The sequence below is a fragment of the Asterias amurensis genome, chromosome 3 (assembly GCF_032118995.1).
Source record: "Asterias amurensis chromosome 3, ASM3211899v1".
Classification (NCBI taxonomy): domain Eukaryota; kingdom Metazoa; phylum Echinodermata; class Asteroidea; order Forcipulatida; family Asteriidae; genus Asterias; species Asterias amurensis.
This window is the reverse complement of record NC_092650.1, coordinates 13,804,984-13,830,696: the sequence shown is the minus strand read 5'-3', so window position 1 is coordinate 13,830,696 and position 25,713 is coordinate 13,804,984. Positions and strand designations below refer to the sequence as shown.

Here is a 25,713-nt window from a genome sequence, read left to right as displayed (position 1 = left end):
GCCATTTCTTAAAAAAAAAGTCATTTCTAAAAGAGAGTTGGAAAAACATAATCAGAATTCTTAAGGCTAGAGAGATTCAAGGCATTACTTTCAATGTTTCATATTTTCTTTAAAAATATGCACAAGGAGTAGAGAAGGTCCCAAAAGACTAGATGTTTCCAAAGGGTAACATGATAAACAGATTCAGAAGTCTGAAATTTTAAAATTGTTTTTCGATAATGTGTATTCAAAGAAAATATTTTCATGTCCCATAAATCCAAAGCTACCTAGAAAAACACAATTTGAATCCTGAATGAGAGTGAAATTTAAAGATGCTTTGTCAGATTTTTTGCCCCAAATGGTAATGAGTGAATGGTACTTCAAAGAGTATCACCCGCTCTAACAAAAAAAATTTAAACTTTTACTTTTAATGGTCAGGAACGATGACAAAAACTTAAAACGTTTCTTATAAGACACACAAGAATTGGTCATGTGATATATTGTCGGGATCCCGACAAAAACTCAGTTTGAGCACTTTATTTCACTGCTACTAATAATTGGCAGACTTTTTCGAGCTATGGCTCAAATTAAAGCTTGTAAGTTTCTTGACCCCCATCAAAATACCTATTGAATTTTAAATCAAAATTTGTGAGTCAAAACGGCCAAAAATCTGACATAGCATCTTTAACTTGACGTTCAAGTGGATGAAACACAACATCCTTATTTTTATTTTTTCTTCAGAAAGTCGCTTAGTGGTTTTTTGGTTTTCAGAAGACTTTCAGAAGATTTTCCAAACTATTAAGATTAACATTTGTAGACTGCAGACAATGAATCAGACCCCGGGCAGATTTTGCAAAGTTAATAAGCACTTAAATTAAAGATGCTTGGTCCGATGCTTGAGAAGACTATTTGACCCTGAAATGTAGATTGAAGCTATTTTCTTAGATTTCATTTAAAGGCAGTGGACACTATTGGTAATTACTCAAAATAATTATCAGCAAAAAACCTCACTTGGTAATGAGTAATGGGGAAAGGGTGGTAGTATAAAACATTGTGAGAAACGGCTTCCTCTGAAGTAACGTAGTTTTCAAGAAAGAAGTAATTTTCCTCGAATTTGATTTCGAGACCTCAAGTTTAGAATTTGAGGTCTCAAATCAAGCATAAGAAAGCAAACAACTTCGTGTGACAAGGGTGTTTTTTTTCTTTCATAGTTATCTCGCAACTCCGACGACCAATCAAGCTCAAATTTTCACAGGTTTGTTATTCTGTGCATATGTTGAGTTTTACTAAGTGAGAAGACTGGTCTTTGACAAATACCAATAGTGTCCATAACCTTAAAGGTATTGAATGCACAAAATCAGCCTGTGATAAATTATTGCAGGGTTACCAACATTAATCACATTCATCAACCATGTGCAAACAATGTTCAAGGCTTCATGTATTTTGTGCATTGTCATGGCATATGCAAAAGTTTTAAGTTTTGAAAAAGCATAATCTGTCAAAAAAGGCCAAAAGAAAAAAAAATCATTTAAAAATTTACTAGGCAACGAAAGTATTGCTTATAAGACAAGAAGGTATACCCAACAAAAATATTATTTGATCCATTTTGTTTATGACTGGTTCTCTGCAAATATTCAGCTGTATCTCGGTGACATTTGACCATCTATGTTGTCAACAATACAAGACCAGGTTTCTTTCCGAGCACGGAGAGTCATGACACTTATGGTGTAACTTGCCATGGGCATCTCTCAAGTCAAACCTAATCACCACAAACTTCATCCCAAAACCCCGCGTTAGAATTTCAGGTCAAGTAAATAATTTCAAAGTCCGTTGCAAAACTTGCTGTAGGGGGCCTAACTGCCCGCTTGCACCATGCAGCAACTGCCTGTCATGCTCACCATTTATTAGGGAGTCAAATTGCACATTAAAAGAGGGTATAAATGTCGTGTCACCTAACAAAATGGCCGACCGTGTTAGTAGTACACAAAGTAAAAGAAAACCACACAATTTTGAAGCATATTTGAATTCCTTGTGTGAATTGTTTCATTCTACTTGTTTTTATAGGCCAACTCGCCCTTTCCAAGCCAACGTGTCTCTTTTTATGCTTAGTAACCTGTTCATGTTTGTTGTGGTCTCATTTGTAGCCTTAGAGAAAGACGGTATAGGGTCGAAAAAGTCAAGTCATATACTATTGTTTGCATTTATACCATAGGTTTTTTTAGTTGGTTTGGCTCATAACAGCTAATTCTATTCTCGATGTATATTTGGTTTGTGGTAACACCATGTGTGTATCTCACTTGCCAGGTAGAGTTTGTTCTTAGAGAACTGTCTTGCTATATTCTACTGCTGCGAGGAGATAATGGGGGGGGTTCGGGAGACTTCTCAGTTCTGAAAAGAACTGTCCTGCTTTAAATTGTTTCCAGGGCTGATGGTATAGAGAGTAGACTTGGACTACTACTTTAGCTTATAGGATCGTAATTAACTGTACTGCCGGGAGTCTAGTTCTGAATTGGTCTCAACGTTTCGACTAGCTTGCTCTTGTCATCGTCAGGAGACTGAAGAGGTAAGAGAAGAGTAGGCTTATTTATAGGGGTCCACTGCTCTGATTGGTTGTTTGGTTGGCCGGCTCAGGGCAGGGCAGAGTTGCCCAATTATATTCTCATTATGCATACAATACAACACTTTGTAACACACAGGGGTTATTGGCTCTCAAACTGACATAACCAAGATTATTGTCACGGTGCACTAGGTAAATAGCACTCTGCAGTATCACCCCAATTTTGCCAAAAATGTCCAGATCTAAGACAAACATTTTACCACTACATGTAGCACTTGCGAGAACAACATCGGCACGCAAGACTCCAATAGCATCAGTCAGTAAATCACAAGAAAAAAAAAAAACGCTTTTCTTAAAGCCATTTGACACTTTCTGAACAGAACAAAAATTAAAAGTTCCCAGATTTACAAATAACTTACAGGGTTTACAGAAGGTAATAGAGAAAGACTTCCCTTGAAATATTAATCCATGAAATGCTTAATACTTTTTGAGAAAACATTAAATTAATTATCAATTCTCGATATCGAGATATAACAGATTTATTTTTAAAACATGTCATGACATGGCAAAACTTGCGGAAACCAGGGTGGGTTTTCCCATTTTTTTCTCCCAACTCCGATGACCGATTGAGCCTAAATTTTCACAGGTTTGTTATTTTATATAGAAGTTGTGATACACAAGTGTGGGCCTTTGGACATTACTGTTTACCGATGTTGTGTGATTGCTATAAAGCGTGCAGTTCAGTCAGTAAACACAAGAAACGCAACACTTTTTATAAAATGCGTGTATATTCATTAAATTTAGCCTCGTACTTTTTTCTTAGTATTAGTATGGATGCTATTGTTGCAAAAGACTAATCATCTAAGTCTTGAATTCTTCAGTATTAGGCAAGAGTTTGGAGTGTCTTTTCTACCATAGAGCAAGGCTTCTAGCTATTTCTGTTTGTAAAAATGTGTTTTTTAATACAAAACACTCGCCTAAAATGCCTACCTATCCCACTAGAGAAGTCAGTAAACCCCCGGGTACATCCTGCACTTTGCCACTGCATGGCCTTCAGTGAAACATTTAACTGTAATTGCTGCGTTCTCCTCAAAAGGTAATAGCCGCAGGTCCGAAGTGTTGTGTCATGCACATACAAGACCCTAAAGACAAAGGGCTTTGCCTCCGCGTATCTCCTATACTTTCCTTTAAAGGTTTTGGGTACTTTTTCAAAATGTCCATAGATTTACATTAAACTTACAGGGTTTGAAGATAAAGATAGTGGAAAGCTTCCCTTCAAATATTACTTACTGTGGTGCTGTAGTTTTTGAGAAATGAGTAAAACAATGTCATGAAAATACGTTTGTAACTTAAAATAGTTTTGGTCTCATGAGACCAAAATTATTTCCATGACATTGTTTTACTCATTTCCCCAAAACTACAGCACCACAGCACATAAACTTTCCAGGGAAGCTTTCTACTATCACTATCTTCAAACTGTGTAAGTTTAGTGTAAATCTGTGGACATTGTGTTTTTTGTCCTACACCCTTTAAAGTACATACACCCTTTAAAGTGTCACAATGCTCACAAAAATTAGATGGGTGTTATCAAGCAAAACTCAAAATATTCTTATTTTCAAGTTTTACACGATTTTACACTTTAGTTCCCCCCCCCCCCCAACAAAAAAAACTCTTTCAAAAGAGCTAGGTTACAACAAATAAAAAAAAAAACACTAATACTAAAAATGTCTACAAAATGCTTTTAAATCTTGCACAATAGGCCCTATAACCCAAAGTTGATCAAAATGCCAGTTAACCAAGAGCATACAAACAGTCCATTCTTTTAAGCTCAGGGCGGTCAGTTGAATTAGAGGGAGTATTTTCACAAACAAGTTATCAGTGATACTAAGTCCTTGCCACACAGCGTGAATTTCCATGCAATTAGGAGGCAACCTACTGTGCTGCATGCACAATGGACACTTGGACGACCCAAGCAAAAAAAAATTCTAGCTTACAACTCACTATCTTCAAGAAAACAAAAATAGAAAACTGAAATGTTAATTACATTTTGAGATTTGAAACTTTGAGATCGCCTAGAACTGGTTGACTACAAAATTGCCCAGTGTGATAGACCTTCAAATGCAAATACTTGGGTACGCGCGCGTCAGACGAGGAATGAGGTGCATGCTGGTAAGGGTTCAAGTTTGATCGCTAGCTAGACCAGCATGCACCTCATTCAATAGTTTGCTAAATAGGTTATTGCCAAAAGGTCTCTCATGGCCTTTACTCTGTACTGCATTTTGTCTGTAGTCTGGTGCCATGCAAGCCCTCAGGTCCTCATAGTTTCATACTTAGGCCTATAATAAGATTCATCAAGTCAAGAACTCTGTAGTGCTCAGGGCTATATTCAAACCATCCAGAATTCTTTTTCATTCCTTAAGTTCGCCAGTGGATTAGTTTTAATCTTAGCTAATCTTTTCAGTGAAAAGGGTAAACAACCCTACAGGTTCAGATTCTTGTGTTGACTTGTTGACAACCAGTTGCAGATCTTGCAGTTTGTGTTTTAAATTTGATGCATAAAGTATGGACTCTGTTGGTAAACAAAGGACAAGTATCCCTATGTTTTCCCATTTCACTTCTAGCTGAGTTGATATAGAGCAAATACACGTTAATCTGGAGGTTGAAGGTTCACCTACCCTACCGTAGAGTAATTGTGTCTTTGTTCAACCCTAAAATTTCAATACTCCGCTCCAGTAAATATTTCTCTGTTCACCCCCCCCCCCCCAATATAATTACAATTGACCCAGTCAGTTTCCCTTGTGGTATGCTACTTGACATTATTTTTGTACTATTTGAAAATCCCCCCATCAAACTGCACAAAATTACTCAGCACGTATAGTCAAAGAGAGCCACACAAATCCAGGAGCACGCGCGCTATAGCAGTGTGTGCGTAGAGCATAGACATTTGATGTTTTCTTAGTTCACTTTTCAGTGTTATACAAATTTATATGGTCACTTTTTACTGTGCAGGGCAGAAAATAAAGTAACAAAGTGGAGAGCAGCAGTGTGGGAGCGTTAACAAAAGTGGATGTTAAAGGCAGTGGACACTATTGGTAATTACTCAAAATAGCTATCAGCATAAAACTTTACTTGGTAATGAGTAATGAGGAGCTATTGATAGTATAAAACATTGTGAGAAATGGCTCCCTCTGAAGAGACGTAGTTTGCCAGAAAGAAGTAATTTTCCACGAATTTGATTTTGAGACCTCAAGTTTAGAATTTGAGGTCTAGAAATCATGCAAACATCTGAAAGCACACAACTTCGTGTGACAAGGGTATTTTTTCTCTCATTATTATCTCGCAACTTCGATGACCAATTGAGCTCAAATATCATAGGTTTGTTATTTTATGTATATGTTGAGATACACCAAGTGAGAAGACTTGTCTTTGACAATTACCAATAGTGTCCACTGTCTTTAAAAGAGCGCATTATTTATCTGTGTTATTATTTCCATGAAAACCAGACAAACCCTAACATCAATCCTAAATTCTGCAGACACTTAGTAATGAAATTTACACTTAGTAATGAAATGGGCCATCATAATTAGTACTAGCTCATCTGTCAGACATTAACAACTCCCAAAAGAGTAAAGTCAACCCATTGGTGATGAGGTATTAATAATAAGGTAGATGAAATGACTGATGGAGCGTTACCAACAACCCTTGCCCGTCCACGGTTCAATGTTTGCTGAGCAGGTGGACAACATGAAGCTTTTAAGACTGTCATGGACTGTACAAGGGGTTCTTAAAGACACTGGACACATTTGGTAATTATCAAAGACCAGTATTCTCACTTGGTGTATCCCAACATATTTATAAAATAACAAGCCTGTAAAAATTTGGACTCAATTGTTGGGCATTGAAGTTGCAAGAAAATTATGAAAGACAGAAACTTACACAGTTTGAAGATTATGATTAGTAGAAAGCTTCCCTTGAAATTTTACTTACTGAGGTGCTGTAGTTTTTGAGAAACGAGTAAAACAAATAATTTTCGTCTCAGTTTTAGCATGTATAAACGTATTAACCAGTTATGCTATGGTTTTGGTATAGTATCATAACTGGTTAATGGGATTTTACATGCTAAAATAATTTTCGTCTTCCTGAGACGAAAATTATTTTGTGACTTGTTTTACTCATTTCTCAAAAATTACACAACCTCAGTTAGTAATATTTGAAGGGAAGCCTTCCACTATCATAATCTTCAAACCCTGTAAGTTTAATGTAATTCTGTGGACATTTTGAAAAAGTACCCAAATCCTTTAAAGGCCCTGAACACATTTGGTAATTGTCAAACAACTGTAAAGTCATGACATGCTCCAATTTTTCATTGTACAAGTTAATGATTGTCAGGATTTAATGAAGCATGGGCCACCCTTAGCAACAAAATAAGAAACAGCCAATAGCCACAGCTTCTCAATTCATTATGGGTGTAGTGGCCGAGTGGTCTAGGGCGGTGGATTCAAGTTATTGTGGGTTAGAATCCTGGTATCCTTGTCATGACACATGTGTCTTTGAGCAAGGTACTTTATCATTATTGCTTCTCTCCACCCAGGAGTACAAATGGGTACCGACCACTGTTGGGGAGAAACCTTCGATGGACTGGCATCCTGTCAAAGGCAGTGGACACTATTGGTAATTACTCAAAATAATTATTAGCATAAAACCTTACTTGGTGACGAGTAATGGAGAGAGGTTGATGGTACAAAACATTGTGAGAAACGGCTCCCTCTGCTTTGTTCAACCCTAAAGCCGATCTAACTGACCTGCTGAGCCATATTTGACTTTGGACAGACTTAACTCTTTTTTGAAAATTCTAATGACACTCTGGACTCAAACTCACCTGTTGAGCTTGTTGGTGTTCTAGCTTCACTCTTGACTCAATACAGCTTCTTGTATCGAGGAATGTCCTCCTCTGTGAGATGTCTAGTAACTGCATGTGATACACCCCGACAACATTCACACCAATAAACAAAACTACGTTGGCTAGGACCTGCAAAAACAAAAAAATATACAATATAAATGCTTATTAGTTTTGAATACACCATTTGCCTTCATCTATTCACAATAGTTTAAATATAATGGAAGAGCACACTTCATTAAAAACTGAATGCACACAAACCCTTATGCGGTTCTACATAAATCGTAGACTTGTGAACAAGTCCCTAATTGTTCCCATGCGGTGAGATAGTCGAGTTGTGGCGGTGCTTAAGCGAGTTCACTGCTCTCTAGCTCTCCAGCTAACTGCTGCTTGCCCACTTCTACTCCCCCATTAAATGGGACCATAGTCGTGACAGCAGTAGAAGAATACCGCGGGAAGAGTCGGAACGCTATCACGGCGCGGACATTTAACGACTTGTCCACAAGTCTTCATAAATCGCTCTTATGATTTTTTTTTAGATTTTTTTTTATTTTTAATTGTCTTGAGAACCTTATTGACAGGTACAGGCACTGAATAAAACTTCATTAATATCCATCCACATTCTGAACTCAATTATTATATGCAAGAACATAATGGGGACTGCATTCCCCAAGCACCGGGCCAATGTGCGCAAAATGCAGGGGGCGCTTTCCAGTTAATGATTGTCAGGGTATGATGAAGCATAAGCCACCCATAGGCTTGATAATTAGAACCAGCCATATTCTTCTTCTAACTTTGAGTTGGCATACCAAAATGATTTTTTTTTTTTTCAAAAACACAATATACACCCGTATATCTACAATTAAATTTACATTTATGTTTTAAATATTTTGTTTTCTTCATTTCTTGGGCAGATAAAAAGTACATAGGTAAAACATAAAAAGATATACGAAGAGCATTACAAAATACAGAGGAAGGAAAGAGAACTAGGAGCCCCAAGGATTGCCTAAAAGAAACAAAGTTTCTGTCTATAGAGGCCCCTCAAGTTGGTTTATAAAATATAAAATAAAAATTAAAAAATTTAAAAAATACATTTAAAACAGTGGTACTGTTTCTACACACCATCGGTTTCAGAATCTACATTTCCACCAATATGTAATGACAAAATGGACAAACAATTCAAATAGTTTGACTACAATTTCCACACCCAGTTTATGGTATACCAGTTTTTTTAGAGTTATTAAGCAGTACGTCTCAAGTGAACTTGCAAAAAAAGATCAACTTTGGAGGAGAAAATTGTCATAATTAAAATGGTAAGCGCAGATTGCATTTCTGCCTTCTAGTGGACATGGTGATTATTGAGGTAGATTTTCATTGTTCACTCCACCAGAATTCATCAAATAAGTCAAATACAATATATCAAACAGCCCATGGACATGTATTTGATGTACTCTGTGTAGACTCAATACAGAATGCATTCTTCACTTTATTGGTTCTGACCATGGGTTCAAAAGTGCAATAATCTCAACTATTTATTAAGATGATCGCAAATTGAAAGGAGACGTTAAAAACCAGTCCTAAAATTACAAAGATCGAGAGTCAAGTTGAAAGCTCACTTTGTGGGCTTGTTGAAACTTGAGTTAGCCTCACTTGATAGAAGATGATTGCTTAAAGAGGAAGGGAAATGTCAAATTCAGTTTTGTGATGTTCTCATGTCCAATAGACAGTGGACACTATTGGTAATTGTCAAAGACCAGTCTTCTCACTTGGTGTATCTCAACATATGCATAGAAAACAAACCTGTGGAAGTTTGAGCTCAATTGGTCGCTGAAGTTGCTAGGTAATAATGAAAGAAAAAAACACCCTTATCACACAACGTTGTGTGCTTTCAGATGCTTGATTTCAAAAATCTATTTCTGGGGTCTCAAAATCAAATTTGTGGAAAATTACCTCTTTCTCATAAACTGCGTTACTTCAGAGGGAGCCGTATCTCACAATGTTCCATACTATCAACCTCTCCCCATTAGTCGTTCCCAAGTAAGATTTTATGCTACAATTATTTTGAGTAATTACCAATAGTGTCCAGTGCCTTTAGCTCATGTTAGCCAGCATTCACCTTTGCTTCCAGTAAAAAAAAAACAGCTTTATAGAAATAGAAATTCTGCTAAGGGATGCTCCGTAAGCACAAAAACGGCTACTTACATGTTTTATGAAATTGGGCCCTGGCCGTCGTCTATTACTAACAAAACTGTAACGTTTAATAACCCATAATACAGCATTGTACTCCACTACAGGCGCATGCACGTTCCCCATGATGATTAGTGTTGCTGGGTGACAAATGCATTGTGGAAATAGCCACTTTATGTCATCGTGTAACTCCAATGTCCCTCATCATCAACTATGCACAAGGAGCAAGCTTCATCAATCCTTCACGCTATCAAAACACTACAAGCATACTGGCAGCTTCATCAACCGTAAGACCCCTAATTGATTTATTTGGATGGGGGGGGGGACTGTTTAAAGCCATTATACACTTTCGGTAAACAGTATTGTCCAAGTCCCACACTTCGTGTATCACAACTTATATATAAAATAACAAACCTGTGAAAATTTAAGCTCAATCGGTCATCGGAGTCGGGAGAAAATAACGGGAAAACCCACTCTTGTTTCCGCGCGTTCCGTCGTGTCATCACATGTTTTTAAAATAAATCCGTAATTCTCGACAACGAGAATTTATATTGTTTTACTGTTTCCTCAAAAAGTAAAGCATTTCATGGACTAATATTTCAAGAGAAGTCTTTCACTATTACCCTCTGTAAACCCTGTAAATTATTTGTAAATCTGTGAAAATTTTCTGTACCAAAAGTGTATAATGGCTTTAAGTAGTTACATTTTCTGGTAATGTTGTTAGCTACTTTCCTGTGGAAATGTTTTTGATAGTAACTGTGTGAAGCACCTCATGCGCCTTTCAGGTAGATATGCATTTTCTTCTTTAGTTTTTTAATTTTGACCGCCCTCAGACAAACCCAAATTGAAGCATTTCATCATGAGCATGATAGGTCACTTCTGCCAGTGAAATCTGTTGAATCGAAGCTTAGAGCTAAGCTTTTCGATTTCATAGGATTGCGATACAGAAGCTGTCTTAGTCCAAACTAGGTCCACACAAAGGTTATACACACTCTTTATTGGGTTTGCAGTAACACCATGTGTATCTACTTGCCATGGTAGATTTTGTTTTTTAGGAAACTGACTTGCTTTATATTCTACTACTGCGGAATTTATTTTTCGGAATTTGGGGGACTTCTCAGTTCTGAAAAGAACTGTCCTGCTAATTAACTTCTACCTGGGCGGTAGGTAGAAAGTCGGTCGAGACTACTGCTTTAGCTTTTAGTAAAACGTATTAACTTAACTATCGCGGAGTGATTTCTTAAAGGAACACGTTGCCTTGGATCGGTCGAGTTGGTCTTTGAAAAGCGTATGTAACCGTATGTTATATAATGCATATGATTAGAAAGATATTTTAGAAGTAGAATATAATGATCCACACAAGTATCACTCGAAATTGAGTGGTTTTCCTTTTACCTCGTCGACAAACACGGTCGGCCATTTATGGGAGTCAAATTTTTGACTCCCATAAATGACTGACCGTGTTAGTTCTCAAAGCAAAAGGAAAACCACGCAACTTCGAGGCAAATGTGTGTGGATCATTGTACTCTACTTTTAAAACATCTTTCTAACCATATGCATTTTATAACAAACGGTTACAAACGCTTTTCAAAGACCAACTCGACCAATCCAAGGCAACGTGTTCCTTTAAATATTAGTCTCAACATTTCGACTAGCTTTTGCTCTTGTCATCGTCAGGAGACTGAAGAGATCTGAGAGAAGTGGCCTATTTGAAGGGGTTTAGTGTAGAGTCAGTCACTGCTCTGATTGGTTCTCCCGAAAGGAGACCTGAGGTTCTCTGGGCAAGATGTCAAATTTAACTTCATATATAATATCTGATGTAGAATTCTTTGTTTTGGTGAAAATTGACAATATCTTTGGATAAGTTAAAGGAACGTTACAGAATTGGTAAGAACAAAAATCTTTATGAGCGCTTTATTCATTTTAGTTTTTGCATCTATGTCGTGCAAACTGTGTAATCGGTTTTTCACTGTTTTCTCGTAACCCAGATGGCTGATCGATCTTAAACTTCTAGAGGTTTGTCAGTTGATGTATATGATGGATTATATAAAGTGCTTACACTACCAGCAACTAATTTGTTAGCAAAAAAACAATTCTGTAATGAACCTATAAAATCAAGTAAGTGGTTTTTGTTCGTTTTTTTTTTCTTTTCATAAATTCTAACTCTTTTATTACAAACCAAATAGTCAGTAGAGTAGAAGGCAAAGCATTCCTTTGTTTTTTTGGAAACCATGACAAACACAAGTAAAAGTACCACAGATTGTTTTGCCTCTCTGAACATCTTCCTCACTATCCTGGATGAGATTGCGCTATCAATGTCACAGCCTAATTGGGTTATTAGAACACTATCAACATCTTCATCCTTGCACTACAGTACTGTCCTTCCCCTTTATATAACAACAATTAATAGCACGCACAACAGCAATCAATCAACTGAAGTGCTCTGTTAAAGAATGCCTCATCGTCTACCTCATCATCTACCCCTATCATCAGATGTCTCTATTTTTGTATAGAAAACCTTGGTTACCACGCCGACCGGACTACCATCATTTATTATAGAAAGCCACATTCCCTCCTTCTCTCCAAGCCATCTGATTTATTTTCCTTTTTTTTTCTTAAATAGCTGGACATAATTCATAACTCTTCCACCACTCTGACAGGAAAAACGTTATGAAGTCTAAAAATAAGCTATCTTTTCAAAACGCAACAGGGTTTATTTTTACTCTGCAAATAAACACAAAGTACTCAAGATATCTTCCAATATAAATATTTTTACTGCGTGTCTATATTGGGCGCTTGAGCCAGTGTCGAAGTATTAAATCAAGGTTATTTTATGAATGTGGTGGTCCAGATACACTATTATTATCTCCCTATGTCGAACACCGCACAAGTTAAAGTCTTTTTACAAAAAAATGAAAGCAGATACCCCGTGAGTTTCATAGAAGGTGACTTTGTATACTTTAGATTTCCGATGAACTGTCTGAAATGATTTTTGTCCTTAAATGTCAACTATTGAAACTATTTAATTAAGGATCAACCAGAGGCTCAAGTTCTCGTGAAGCTCATATGTATTTGCTCCAAATAAGCTGTTTCCATCAGTCGTGGAGTCCCTGAAAGATCCTCGCTTCCTCCCGGCATGTAACGTAGATATTGGACGTAAGAACTTATTGCCAGCACGTTACTCAATAAAGCCCGGCCAAATCTCTACAATTAGCATTGACATATCGGAGATCTTGCCCAGTGCATCCGGGCCTGGCCAGCCGTACTTCCAAAATGGACTCCTTTTTTCATCAATATCCAATTACTGTTGGACAGATCACTTGTCACATTGTATGGGCAGATAATGAACTAATTGCGTTACAAAATATTGCTAGAGGAAAACACACATTTGAAGTCGTGTGACATTCCACCAAAGGACTTTTCACCATGCTTGCGCTTACTTGCTCATCTGACAACAAGGCCTTTACTCGCTAATCTATCCTAAAACAATTCTCCATCATAAACGTTTTTAACAATTAATTTTCTTTAAACTGATGTAAATGAGCAAAGAATTTGATTATCTCAGGACAGATTTCAAACAATTACAAATATATCAAATTTCATTCAAAACACAATGCCTGCTTGTGTTTAGGGAAACAAGTAATTCTTTTCAATTGATTGCAACAGTTCCACAGCTGGATTCTCTCCTTTAAAGGACAGTAAAATGGAAGAATCGTATCTTATCAGTGTTTGATAGTCTTTGTAAAATAGTACACTCTGTTGTATGATATTATACTACATTATATTGTTAATTGTATACTGCACTTATTTGTATAGCTTTATTATGAAACTTTTAACTTGTGGCCTGAATATTAATTTCACAAGTTGCTACTTCCATAAAAAATATACACTAAACACAAACAGTGGAAATTAGTATGCATCATCTTGAAATACTTCCAAACAGTAAACAAACCTAGTATAATTATGAACAGCGCATAATAGCCAAGTCAAATTTGTAGATGTGAGTTTCCTGAAAGTATTTTACGAGTTAAAAATCATAGTATGACTGTGTTATATGCTCCTCACTGCTGATTCAGGCATGTGAGTAACTAGCCATGAAAAAAGAGGAAAAGAGAAAACCAAGGCAAGCAAAACAGAGGAAAAGACAATTTTCCTTTACTTTCGTATACAGTAAGTTAAGGAAAAAAAGAGGAAAATCAAAACCAAAAAAGAGGAGATCAGCTGAAAAGAGGAAGTCTCACATGCCTGATTTATACACATCCGAGTTTGCAAGGCTCTAGCTGAAGTTCACTAGACCAAGCCATTAAAGTAAGCACTTAAAGAGTCTATGTAACCTTTTTTTGGACAAAAAACACAATGTCCAAACACAACACAGATTTACACTAAACTTACACAGTTTGAAGATGATGATAGTAGAAAGCTTCCCTGAAAATATTACGTGCTGAGGTTCTGTAGTTTTTGGGAAGTGAGTAAAACAATGTCATGAAAATAATTTTTGTCTCATGAAACGAAAATTACTTTAATCACTTACAAACGTATTTTTATGACATTGTTTTACTCATTTCTCAAAAACTACAGCACCTCAGTAAGTATTATTTGAAGGGAAGCTTTCCACTATCATTATCTTCAAAATCTGTAAGTTTAATGTAAATCTATGGATATTTTGAAAAGGTACTCAAATCGTTTAAAGACACTGGACACTATTGGTAATTGTCGGTGGCGAAGTTGCAAGATAATAACAAAAGAAAAAAAACACCCTTGTCACATGAAGTTGTCTGCTTTCAGGTGCTTGATTTTGAGACCTCCAATTCTGAATCTGAGGTCTCGAAATCTAATTTGTAAAAAATTCCTTCTTTTATGAAAATAACGTTACTTCAGAGGGAGCTGTTTCTCACTTATACTATTAACCTCTCCCCATTACTCGCTACCAAGTAAGGTTTTATGCAATTACAATTACTTTAAGTAATTACCAATAGTGTCCACGCCTTTAAAGACAAAGCATACCTTTGGTTTTTGGAACCGTTCGATTAGTTTAATCCTATCTAAAAAGGAGTAGTAGATGTGTTAAATAAAACTAACATGTGAAAATTTCATTTCAAAAGGTGGTAGTATTTTGAGATATCACCGAATAGTGATTATGTCCACGCCAGAGTAACAATCCTAAAAGGAAAACACAATCTGCAGTAACGCTTCACAGATTCAAACTTGGGGCATAACAAAATAATACTTTTTTTTACATAACCACATTTTCTCAAAATGTTGTAACTATCAAATGCTGTATACTATCAAAAGCTGTATACTATCGAAATCTGCTTAGTGTTATTCTAACCTAAAGTTTGTGTTGCCATTCATTTTAAGAGTGATTAACCAAATTTGAAGTATTCCTCTGTGCGATTCTTGTAAATTTGTGAACATTACTTGCACATGTAATCACTGTAAGGTTTGTTCGAACACAGTGATTTTGAATTATATTTTCTAATAAAATAAAAAAATGGTGCACCGTCTAGATTGAAGTTTTGAATAGGTCAATACTTTTTTGGCCTGGTCTTGAAAATATGATATTCTGGTTTTTTAACAGGTATGAAGGAATGGCTTCATGTTTTCAATTTGAAAATCATGAAAACAGGAAAGCAATACTAAAACTGAATTTCTTTCCAAATGAAACAAATTTTCTTCCCAGATTTTGTGGAAGACTCTTCTACAAGTTTTCATTATTAAAAATTCCGTTGGCAAAAGATTTAATCGAGTAGAGCCTCAGGTTTACCATGTGTCTGAATATTTTACTCATTGAAAACAAAAAAAAAGCAAACTCCTGCCTTGCCTTGTAACCATACATCTTAAGCAAGATGAATATTTGCGGAAGTTTTTCAGTTCACCATCATAGCGCAAAGATATTATTGACTAACCCTGGGTGAAAACACGCGTGTGAATAAATTTCTTGCGGCAAATTAATAAGTATGTGGTAAGTCACACATGCATTGCACTGCGCAAAAATAAGTGAGGGAGTTGAAACTAGCCAGAGGGGGTTAATGATGGTGGGGAAAATAGCATCTCAAGATCGATACCATCAAACACAGTGGGTGTTAGGAGGATTTATCTGATCTCTAAGGTAGTTGAGGGTATTTTGTAAAGATTATTAGAAGTTCAACGGGTACAGGATACAGCGTTATTATGTTACAGTTGTAATCAGAATCACATGCATCTATAGATCTTTGGAAACTCACATACATGAAAAGTTGTAGTAAAGGTTTGCAATAACGTCATGTAATAGTTTCTGTACGAGTAGCCATGTTTCTGAAAAGAACCGGTGGTTTTACGATTTTATCAATATGCTCGGATCATCTTCAGAAGAATGCTAGACTTTGTTCTGAAAAGAACAACTTAAAGATGCTATGTCAGTTTTATGGCCTATTTGACCCCCAAATTTTGATTTAAAATTCAATAGGTATTTTGAAGGGGGTCGAGAAAGTTACAAGCTTTCATTTGAGCCAATTGCACGAAAAAGTCCGCCAATTATTAGTAGCAGTGAAATAATGTGCTCAAAATTAGTTTTTGTCAGGATCCCGACAATATATCACGTGACCAATTCTTATAAGAAACGTTTTGAATTTTTGTCATGGTTCCTGACCATTAAAAGTAAAAGTTGAACTTTTTTCCGTTAGAGCGGGTGATACTCTTTGAAATACCATTCACTCAAACAATCTATTTTTTAATGTTTGGGGCAAAAAATCTGACATGCATCTTTAATGTTTGGATCAGTATACTCTGATTGTCTTCGGAAAAACGCTAGACTCAATTCTGAAAAGACCCGGTGGTTTGACAGCTCAACGTTTCGATCAGTTTGCTCTGATCGTCTTCAAGAGAATACTAGAAAGTTTGACGTGCATTACACAACACAAGGACCAATGGCTTTACATCCCATTCGAAGGATGCAGCAAAGTATCTTGCTTAAAGGATTTAGGTAATTTTTCAAAATGTCCATAGATTTACATTAAACTTCACGGTTTGAAGATAATGATAGTGAAAAGCTTCCCTTCAAATATTACTTACTGAGGCGCTGTAGTTTTTGAAAAATGAGTAAAACAATGTCATGAAAATACGTTTGTAAAAGATTAAAATTATTTTTGTCTAATGAGAGGAAAATTGTTTTCATGACATTGTTTTATTCATTTCCCAAAAACTACAGCACCTCAGCACGTAATTTTTTTCAGAGAAGCTTTCTATTATCATTATCTTCAAACTGTGTAAGTTTAGTGTAAATCTTTGGCCATTGTGTTTTTTGTGCTACAAAAGTTACCGGTACATAGACCCTTTAAGAACACAAGTGTCTCGACCGCGACTCATACTCACACTCTGTCGAACTCTAGAGCTTGAGTCGATGCTCTGTATCGGATATGCCACCCTTAGTATCGGCAACCCTAAAGATGCTAAATGCAACAATATGCACCAAATGGTAATAGTTGTTGTAATCTATTGTATTTGGCAGTCAACTCAGATGTCGTTCTTTGACTGAATTTCTTGCATTTAGAAATCAAGTGACTTCATAAGTATTTTTGTTCTATTTGACAGTCAACGATATACCTAGATCTGGAATTTGCTACATTTGACTGAGTTCATGGTCCCATATATTAGCCAAGTCACCACGACAATATGTGCACACTGTTGCATTTAACAGAGGGCAAACACCCTTGATCATCAGACCTCACACAAACAACATGCCTGCACAATGCAACAAAATCTCAAGTTGCATTTTGTTGCATTAGGCTTGGTTCTCATTTCAACTGTGTTGCATTATGTTGTACATGTATGTATTTGGCAGGGTATATAGAGAAATCCTAATTGCTTTTTTTTTTTAGTTTGCAGTTTTCACTTCTCAACACATTATTTTAAACCAATCTGTTAAATGGACACTATTGGTAATTGTCAAAGACCAGTCTTCTCACTTGGTGCACCTCGACATTATGCATAAAATAACAAACCTGTGAAAATAATTGAATTGGTTGTCAAAGTTGCAAGATAATAATGAAAGAACAAACACCCTTGTCACACAAAGTTGTGTGCTTTCAGACGCTTGATTTTGAGACCTCAAAATCAAATTCATGGAATATATTACTTCTTTCTCAAAAACTATTTTACTTCAGAGTAGAGGGAGCCGTTTCTCACAATGTTTTATACAATCAACAGCTCTCCATTACTCGTTACCAAGTAAGGTTTTATGCTAATAATTATGTTGAGCAATTGCCAATAGTGTCCACTACCTTTAATGGAAGCTTACCTGATATATAGTATCACTCAGCTGGGCCTCTGAAACGACAGACAAAACGACGATATGCGGAAGACAGGTTAGAATCCCTGCAAGGACGGCGTAGAGGCGCGGTAACGGCAACGTGGTGTATACTGCCACCACCACTAATATCACCAGCCCAACCTCGTTGGTTGGTTGATAGATTTTATGGAACGACACCAGGAGATAGATAAACAGCAGTAGGTTGACCCAGATGACCCCGGAGATGACCCGTGAGAACTTCAGGAAGATGATGTCTGTGTAGGAGCATATTGCCAGGCAGATGAATACAAAGGTTGTGGAGAATAGAGTGATTGCACGATGCCAACCCTCTCCTGCTTCCTGTTGATATCAAGGAGAACGTATCGAAAATTAGTTTTGGTTTTTGATTCAAAGATTTCAATTACCCATTTAAGAGTTAAAGCAATCGCACAACATTGGTAAACAGTATTGTCCGAAGGCCCACACTTCGTGTTTCACAACCAAAAATAACAAACCTGTGAAAATTAAGGCTTAATCCGTCATCGGAGTCGGGAGAAAATGACGGGAAAACCCTTGTTTCCGCACGTTTTGCCGTGTCATGACATGTGTTTAAAATAAATCTGTTATTCTCGATATAGAGAATTGAAAATTGTTTTAATGTTTTCTCAAAAAGTAAACCATTCATGGAATAATATTTCAAGAGAAGTCTTTCACCATTACCTTGTGTAAACCCTGTAAGTTATTTGTAAATCTGTGAACTTTTAACTTTTGTTCTGTTCAGAAAGTGTCCAATGGCTTTAAATTTGAAGAGTGTCTGATATTATTTTATTTATTTATTCATTTATTTTTAAAGACAAGGCAGTGTTCAGTATTACTGCTATCCCCAAGGGCCCTGTGTACAAACAGTAACACGTAAAATAGTGAAATACTGAGCATCAAGAAAATCCATGAACATACAATAACTTCCCTGTTCATTAGGTTATCACATTTGAATTTCTCAGACTATAGAGACAGTTGCTATGTGACATGTCAAGGGGCGAGCTTTCGCGAAGTTGCGTAAAAGACTATGAACACAAACACCAATTCTGAATGAATGTGTATTGCACAATGGTACCAGGGTTTGCTCATTACGAAGGTTGCTACACAAAACGTTGCCCCAAGCTATACTTTGACAAAGCTGCCACTAAAGTTTATATGGTTTGTGCTCTAGGTTCAGACCTAACCTACACCAATTACAGACCCTTTCACGATACAGTATGCCATGTTGGGCTTGCTAGAGAGTGGTGTGGTGAGGTTATTATTTGGATCTGACAATATGTAAATGTAATCATGTAATTTGTAACTTAACGCACACGAGTGTCAAGTAACAAACAAACAAAACAAACATTTTCAATTTGACTTTGTTCAAACCAAAATTATTTCAAATTTACCTAGTCATTTTCCCTTTGTGGTTTATTATTTGAAATTTAATGTTAAAACCCAAACTAATATCCTTTATCCCCAATGCAAATTTCCACCTAGTAAATATTTGATGTTCTTAAACACGCAAAACCACAGTACACTTCTTAGTGTATGTGCGTATTTATGTGTACAATAAAACAAACTATTTAATGTAAAATAAATTCAAGTCCCTAACTAATCACTTGTCTCTAACTATTAGTCTATTTATATCCTTTTAATCTCCAATGTGAACTACCTTAAAATCCCTTTAAACAAATAAAATGACTTCACTTGCATTCCCTCAGCTATTTGGACAACTGATTGCGAAGACACTTTTTAGAAGCTAATTAACTGACAGTCAAAATCAATATCTGTCAACAAAGAGCATCGTTATCAACCAATTACTGATAAATGTTTAGCTTCTGTTAATACAGCATCCAATCAGGCTGGACAAACATCAACTGGATACAACTTCACCAACACCAGTGAAGTATTTAATATAAAATCAATTACTAATCTGCACTCCTTTCCTGTGTGGAGAAGGTTGACCAGTTCTTTCATTGAGCTCAAATCGTCCAAATACAACTATGCGTAGATGAGAGGAAATCAGCATCACGGTTGACCAAACTTGTTCCCCGTCTGACACCAAAGTGTACTTGTCTGACCCTAATCCGATATGCTCCCCACTCCCACTCTATTTGTCCACCTGTATTTATTATAAGACCTGCCCGAGGCGATTCTCTTACTTTAAAATTGTTCAGTGACAAATTACTCCCCTATTACTGGGACGGGAATGCGTAGGGTTGCCGTCGAGCAAAGCCCCAGTCGTGTACCAAATCGAATTAACGCAGCCATTTTAAAAAGGATTTGCCGCAGATGTTCTGATTGGACAGCGTAATCTGGTTTCCCGTGTTTGGCGTGTTTGGCTAGAAACAGAGAATTATCGCAGCCCCTTCACAAATAGTGGTGAGGCTGACAGTAATAAGTTTGCAAAGTGACATTCTACTGTCTCCTGACGATGACTAGAGCAAGCTAGTCGAAACGTTGAGACCAATTTCAGAACTGACTCCGAGGCAGTACAGTTAATTACAACCCTATAAGCTAAAGTAGTAGTCCAGTCTAATTTCTATACCATCCGCCCTGGTAATAGTTAAAAAGCAGGACAGTTCTTTTCAGAACTGAGAAGTCTCCCGAACCTCCGATTATCTACTCCAAGGCAGTAGAATAAAGCAAGACAGCTCTCTAAGAACAACTCTACCTGGCAAGTAGATACACACATGGTGTTACCGCAAACCAAATAAACATTGATACCTCACCATGCAATGCCTCAAATCCTATAGACATTCTACCAATCACGCAAAACCAATACAGCTACTGCGTTTTAATTCCTGTACGACAAAAAGACAGTGCTCAACCAACATAGCCACTGCGTTTTAATTCCTGTAGGCTGACAACCAACCAACAAACAACATTAAACAGCATTTTAATTCCTATACAACGAAAAGACAGTGCTTCACATTTTGGGAATCACAAACAGCACCTCAGCTAACACTTTTGATCAAAAATCGCCATGGTTCTTATCATTTTTGACAAAGTGTTTCTCCACAGGATGCAATTTAAAATATTAAGATTTGCTGTTTGAAATTCATACCATGGGCAAAATGCTATCAATTGGTAACTAAATTTATACAAATTTACGATTGTACTTGTTGCCCTCCTGTCAAATTCTGTTTTGTGTTTTGTAATTATTGTGTGCTTTTTGCTTGAATAGTTATTGAATTCATTTTTATTTATTTATTTATTTTTTTTTTGGGGGGGGGGGGAGGTTGTTGTGTTGTCATTTAACTTTTGCTGTGCTTTTTGATGTACTTGTATTTGTTGAAGTCAAATAAATAATAATAACAATAATACTTTTTTTTCTTGATGACACAGTGTCAAATATGTTAGCTTGAGCCCACATCAAACATTTATGTTAAAAAGGGCTCTAAGTTCAAATTCAAATGTGGATAAAAAAATTTTGGAAATGTGACTCCATAAAACGCTTCTTTGATTTTGGAAAAAAATGCACTTCAGTGCTGGCACTTTACACCATTTTTAACCTTGGGTTAAAGCACTTTATCTAATGGAAAATATCTGGATTGTAAAACAATAAAAAATGAACTTGACCTTAAAAATGAAGCACACTGCAACAACAGAGACTCTTTACAGTTGATTAACGATATCAAAAGTGGAGGTAGATAGAATGTACATGTATGCACTCCAATCCTCATGCGTTCAAAACCTTAATCTGTCAGATTTTCAAGGTACATGGACCACGAACCTTTTGCGATGGACAACAATAAATTATGCTTAATTGTTTACATGCTTGTTTAGTTGGTAAAATGCGAGTGTAAGATGACTTCCAAAACTTTATTTTTTGGTATAAACTAAGACCAGTTCATACTTCCTGTGAATTCGAATGTGAAGCGAGTCTTAAAGTCACATGGCCGGTTTTTGTTGATGCAAATTGTTTATTTTTTTTGCAAATTTGTGATGTCAACTTTTTTACAAAGGTAATTTCAAGGGTTCGATTCGTGCATGTAGGAGTGCGTTTTGGCGACCCCAACCAAAAACTGTTTCTGACGTCATAACCAAAACGGTAACCGAGCTCACAACTCGGTTATCGTTCAGTCTGAACAGCAGAACAAACGACCAACAACCGAAACAGCTTTTGGTTGGGGTCGCCAAAACGCACTCCAGATTAGACTAACTTAGTCGCCCCTGCCATTACGCAAAAAACAAATTGTTTGATTGACCTTGTCCGACTGACTGTCATATCTGTCACAATCAAAAGTTGTTGGGTTTTGGTGTGATGAAGGGGGGGTGTCCTTCAAAATTGTCATTAAAATTCTCAAAGAAATTGGGCAAAAAATGTTGAAACAAAAATAAACTTTATGTTGAATATAAAGTATTTTATCAACACACAGCGTATAAACATCCCTAACTTTTTTTTCTGGTGAAATTTAAGTTCTACTGAAGTGCTATGCACCCATCAACTGGTAGCTTTGATAAAACATTCATCTCAACGTCAACAACATCAAATTTGGTGAGTTCCAACATTCAGAAAAAAAAAGTAGTTCAATTAGCCTTTATGAGATATGGCGGAAAGAAACGTTTGGTTTGGGTACGTGAACAACATCAAATTTCGTGACTCCCGTTACATTACGGCCCCCATCATTATACACAAGTCACATCTACCATCAATCTCTTTTGTGATTTTTACATTCACTATTTGGTTACTACAGAAATTGCTTCAGACTTTGCTTCAGACGATTCCACCTAAATTATTGAGTTCTTTTGATAACAAAGCTCTGTTTTGGGATTTATTGCAGAGAAACAAAATTATTTTTATCTACCTTTTATTTTTCTTATAACAATAATTGGTTCTTGTATAGCATGGAAGACGACCATCAGAGTTTCCTGAGAAGGCGTTGGCTGAAGACATCATCTCGCTCAAGTGGACTGGATATAAAACACATATCCTAGTAGCTACATCAAGGCACTTTAATATTATCCTAGCTTATCAAGCATACGTAGACCTTCCTCAAACTTTCTTAACTCCCTGGGAAGCATGCAACCCCCAAACTCCTTACATTAGTGCTACGGGGTTAATCAATCCATCCTCTCATGTTCCAATTTATAAACCTGGGTGAAGAGAAGCAATTATGGTTAAGTGCCTTGCTCAAAGACATAAGTGATATATGACCGGGAATGGAAACCGCACTCCAAGTCACGACATACAAACGCACTGCTAAAAATGGTTTTCGAGAAACAAGAAAAACATCTTATTTTGAGAAAATCTTCTTGTGTCACTCCCTAGAAAACATTTTCTAGGGAGTGACACAAGAATAATTTTTTAAAATAAGATGTTTTTCTTGTTTCAAGATTACCATTTTTAGCAGTGCGATGCCATTGATTAAATAATACACTTGATAACATAATCAGGACCAGTATAAATTCCAAATAGTTTTGAATTATAAGCTCATCAAAATAAAAAATGGTGAATTATTTTCCCACCATAAAAATAAAAAATAAAATAAAAAATCATCAAATCGGATGCCTTCCTTATTAAAACAAAAATACATCCTATCTCAAGATTTGGGTTAAATGACACTTCATCCTTTACTAAGGAGATATCCTTGGCATTAAGGCAACTCTCGAATGTTTTTTTAGCACTTGTAATACTCTCCCCTTGGCAAGCTAATCCTTCTACAAATAATGCAGTGCTTGTGCGCGCATTCTTACGACAAGCAGCCTTGTTAGCTGTGTTAGGTATAGGTCAAGGATTTAGTATTTTTTTTACAAGCAGAGAGCTCATTTACCCCCAAAACGAGAAAGAAATGATGACGGTGGTAAAAAGGTGTTACAACAAGATTTTTTCTAGTTTCACAATGGGAAATTGATCAGCTGAAATAATAATGACATAAGAAATTTATTGTGACATGATGAAAGATAATTTCCCTTTTGAGTAATCCGATTATAACTGGTGGACTCAGCGTTTCAGACAGTATACTGGAATAATACTACCATAAACAACCCCTGGGGAAGCATGTGTACTGTAGCTGTCTCGGCAAAACCACTAATTTGTATATAACTCTCTCAACAATTGTAAATTTGCCCAATTCTTCCATTTATCACGATGACACGTCATTACCCTCAACCCCTATATCTCTTTGATTAAAGATGCTTCACCCAATTTTTGTTGACAAATTAATACTAAAGGGTCTATTTTAAAAATTCACTCCAATTCACAATGCTGAGAATTTCAAGAGTGTGAAAGTTGGACGATTTTCAGTGTCTATTATGTGTTTGTTTTGAGACAATTTCAAATGACAAGGGTCCATGTGTGAGATATAAAACTAAATTCAATGTATTTCAAGCATGGAGGTAACATGCCCCCTGGTCATTGCCTTGGTGCCCATGAAATGCTTCCAGTAGAAATTTACAATTTCCTCATAGAGTGCCCTTATAAGCTCTTTTAAATGTATTTCAGGCATGGAGGTAACATGCCCCCTGGTCATTGCCTTGGTGCCCATGAAATGCTTCCAGTAGACATTTACGATTTCCTCATAGAGTGCCCTTTAGCAGGGAGAAAATGCCTTGGTGCCCTTTACCCTTCAAAAAACAAAGCATAGAGGCCTGGTATTTCATACATAGCCTGCTTTGTCACAGAATATAATCATTTCCACTTAGCTTCACTCAAAATGTATTCAGTATTTGTATACTATCCCCAGAAACCCATCAACACAAAGCATCAGTTAAATGTTAACAAGGTTTGGCCACCACCTTGAGAGAAAAAATTTCTGACGATAGAGCAATACCTGGAACATCAACCTCTTACTGACGGAAGCTCTTCACTTGCCTCTTTTGTCCGCTCATTAAACGCTTCCCTAAGATGTCTACTCCACAACTGCTTGAAACGAAGCACACAGCTTTCAAGTGGGCATCAGATTGCAGAGCAGAACGCAGTCGGTCGTTACGTGGGAAGGTAATTCCTCATAGGGGATTAGTGTCAGTCTCAGACTGACAGTAACTTTGGGGATATTGTGTTGCTCTAGAGCAGGTGAATCCAATGGAAGAGGTTTATGTCTAATGTTGTTAACGAGTGTCAGAAGAAAGGGAAATAGACTATGAAATGATTCTTAAAGCCATTATACACTTTCGGAACAGAAAAACAAATGAAAGTTCGCCGATTTACAAATAACTTACAGAGTTTACAGAAGGTAATGGTAAAAGACTTCTCTTGAAATATTATTCCATGAAATGCTTTACTTTTTGAGAAAACATTAAAATAATTATCAATTCTCGACATCGAGAATTACGGATTTATAGTAAACACATGTCATGACACGGCGAAACGTGCCGAAACAAGGGTGGGTGTTCCCGTTATTTTCTCCCGACTCCGATGACCGATTGAGCCTAAATTTCCACAGGTTTGTTATTTTATATATAAGTTGTGATACACGAAGTGTGGGCCTTTGGACTGTACGGTTTACCGAAAGTGTCTTATGGCTTAAAGGTGCTGAATCATTTTTCTGGTAACTTGGTGAGTAACCACAAACTTTCTTACAGGTTCTCTTATCACTGGTTAGTTAGTTTAAAAAATATATAAACCACTGGTAACTGTAGGTTTTCTTAAAGGTACCGCAAACTTGGTCAAAACAAAATATAGAACCACTAGTAACTATAGGTTTTCTTATATGTTCTCTATCATCTGGTAACATAGTTTAAAAAAATATATAAACCGCCAAAACTGTAGGTTTCCTTAAAACTACTGCATCATATTATATCTGGTAACTTGGTCAAAACAAAATATAAAACCACTAGTAACTATAGGTTTTCTTAAAG

General features: G+C 36.5%; 1 protein-coding gene across 4 annotated transcripts in view; it reads right to left on the bottom strand.

Moving 5' to 3' along the window:
* LOC139934589 (adenylate cyclase type 2-like) overlaps nucleotides 1-25,713 on the bottom strand; it is a 201,850-nt gene that overhangs the window by 62,919 nt on the left and 113,218 nt on the right. For all 4 annotated transcript variants that reach the window (XM_071928871.1, XM_071928870.1, XM_071928869.1 and 1 more), the window contains 2 exons: nucleotides 17,896-18,246; nucleotides 7,416-7,565 (listed from right to left, as the gene is read on the bottom strand). In XM_071928871.1, the coding sequence (XP_071784972.1) occupies nucleotides 7,416-7,565; nucleotides 17,896-18,246 (501 nt within the window). The remainder of the gene's footprint in view (nucleotides 1-7,415; nucleotides 7,566-17,895; nucleotides 18,247-25,713) is intronic.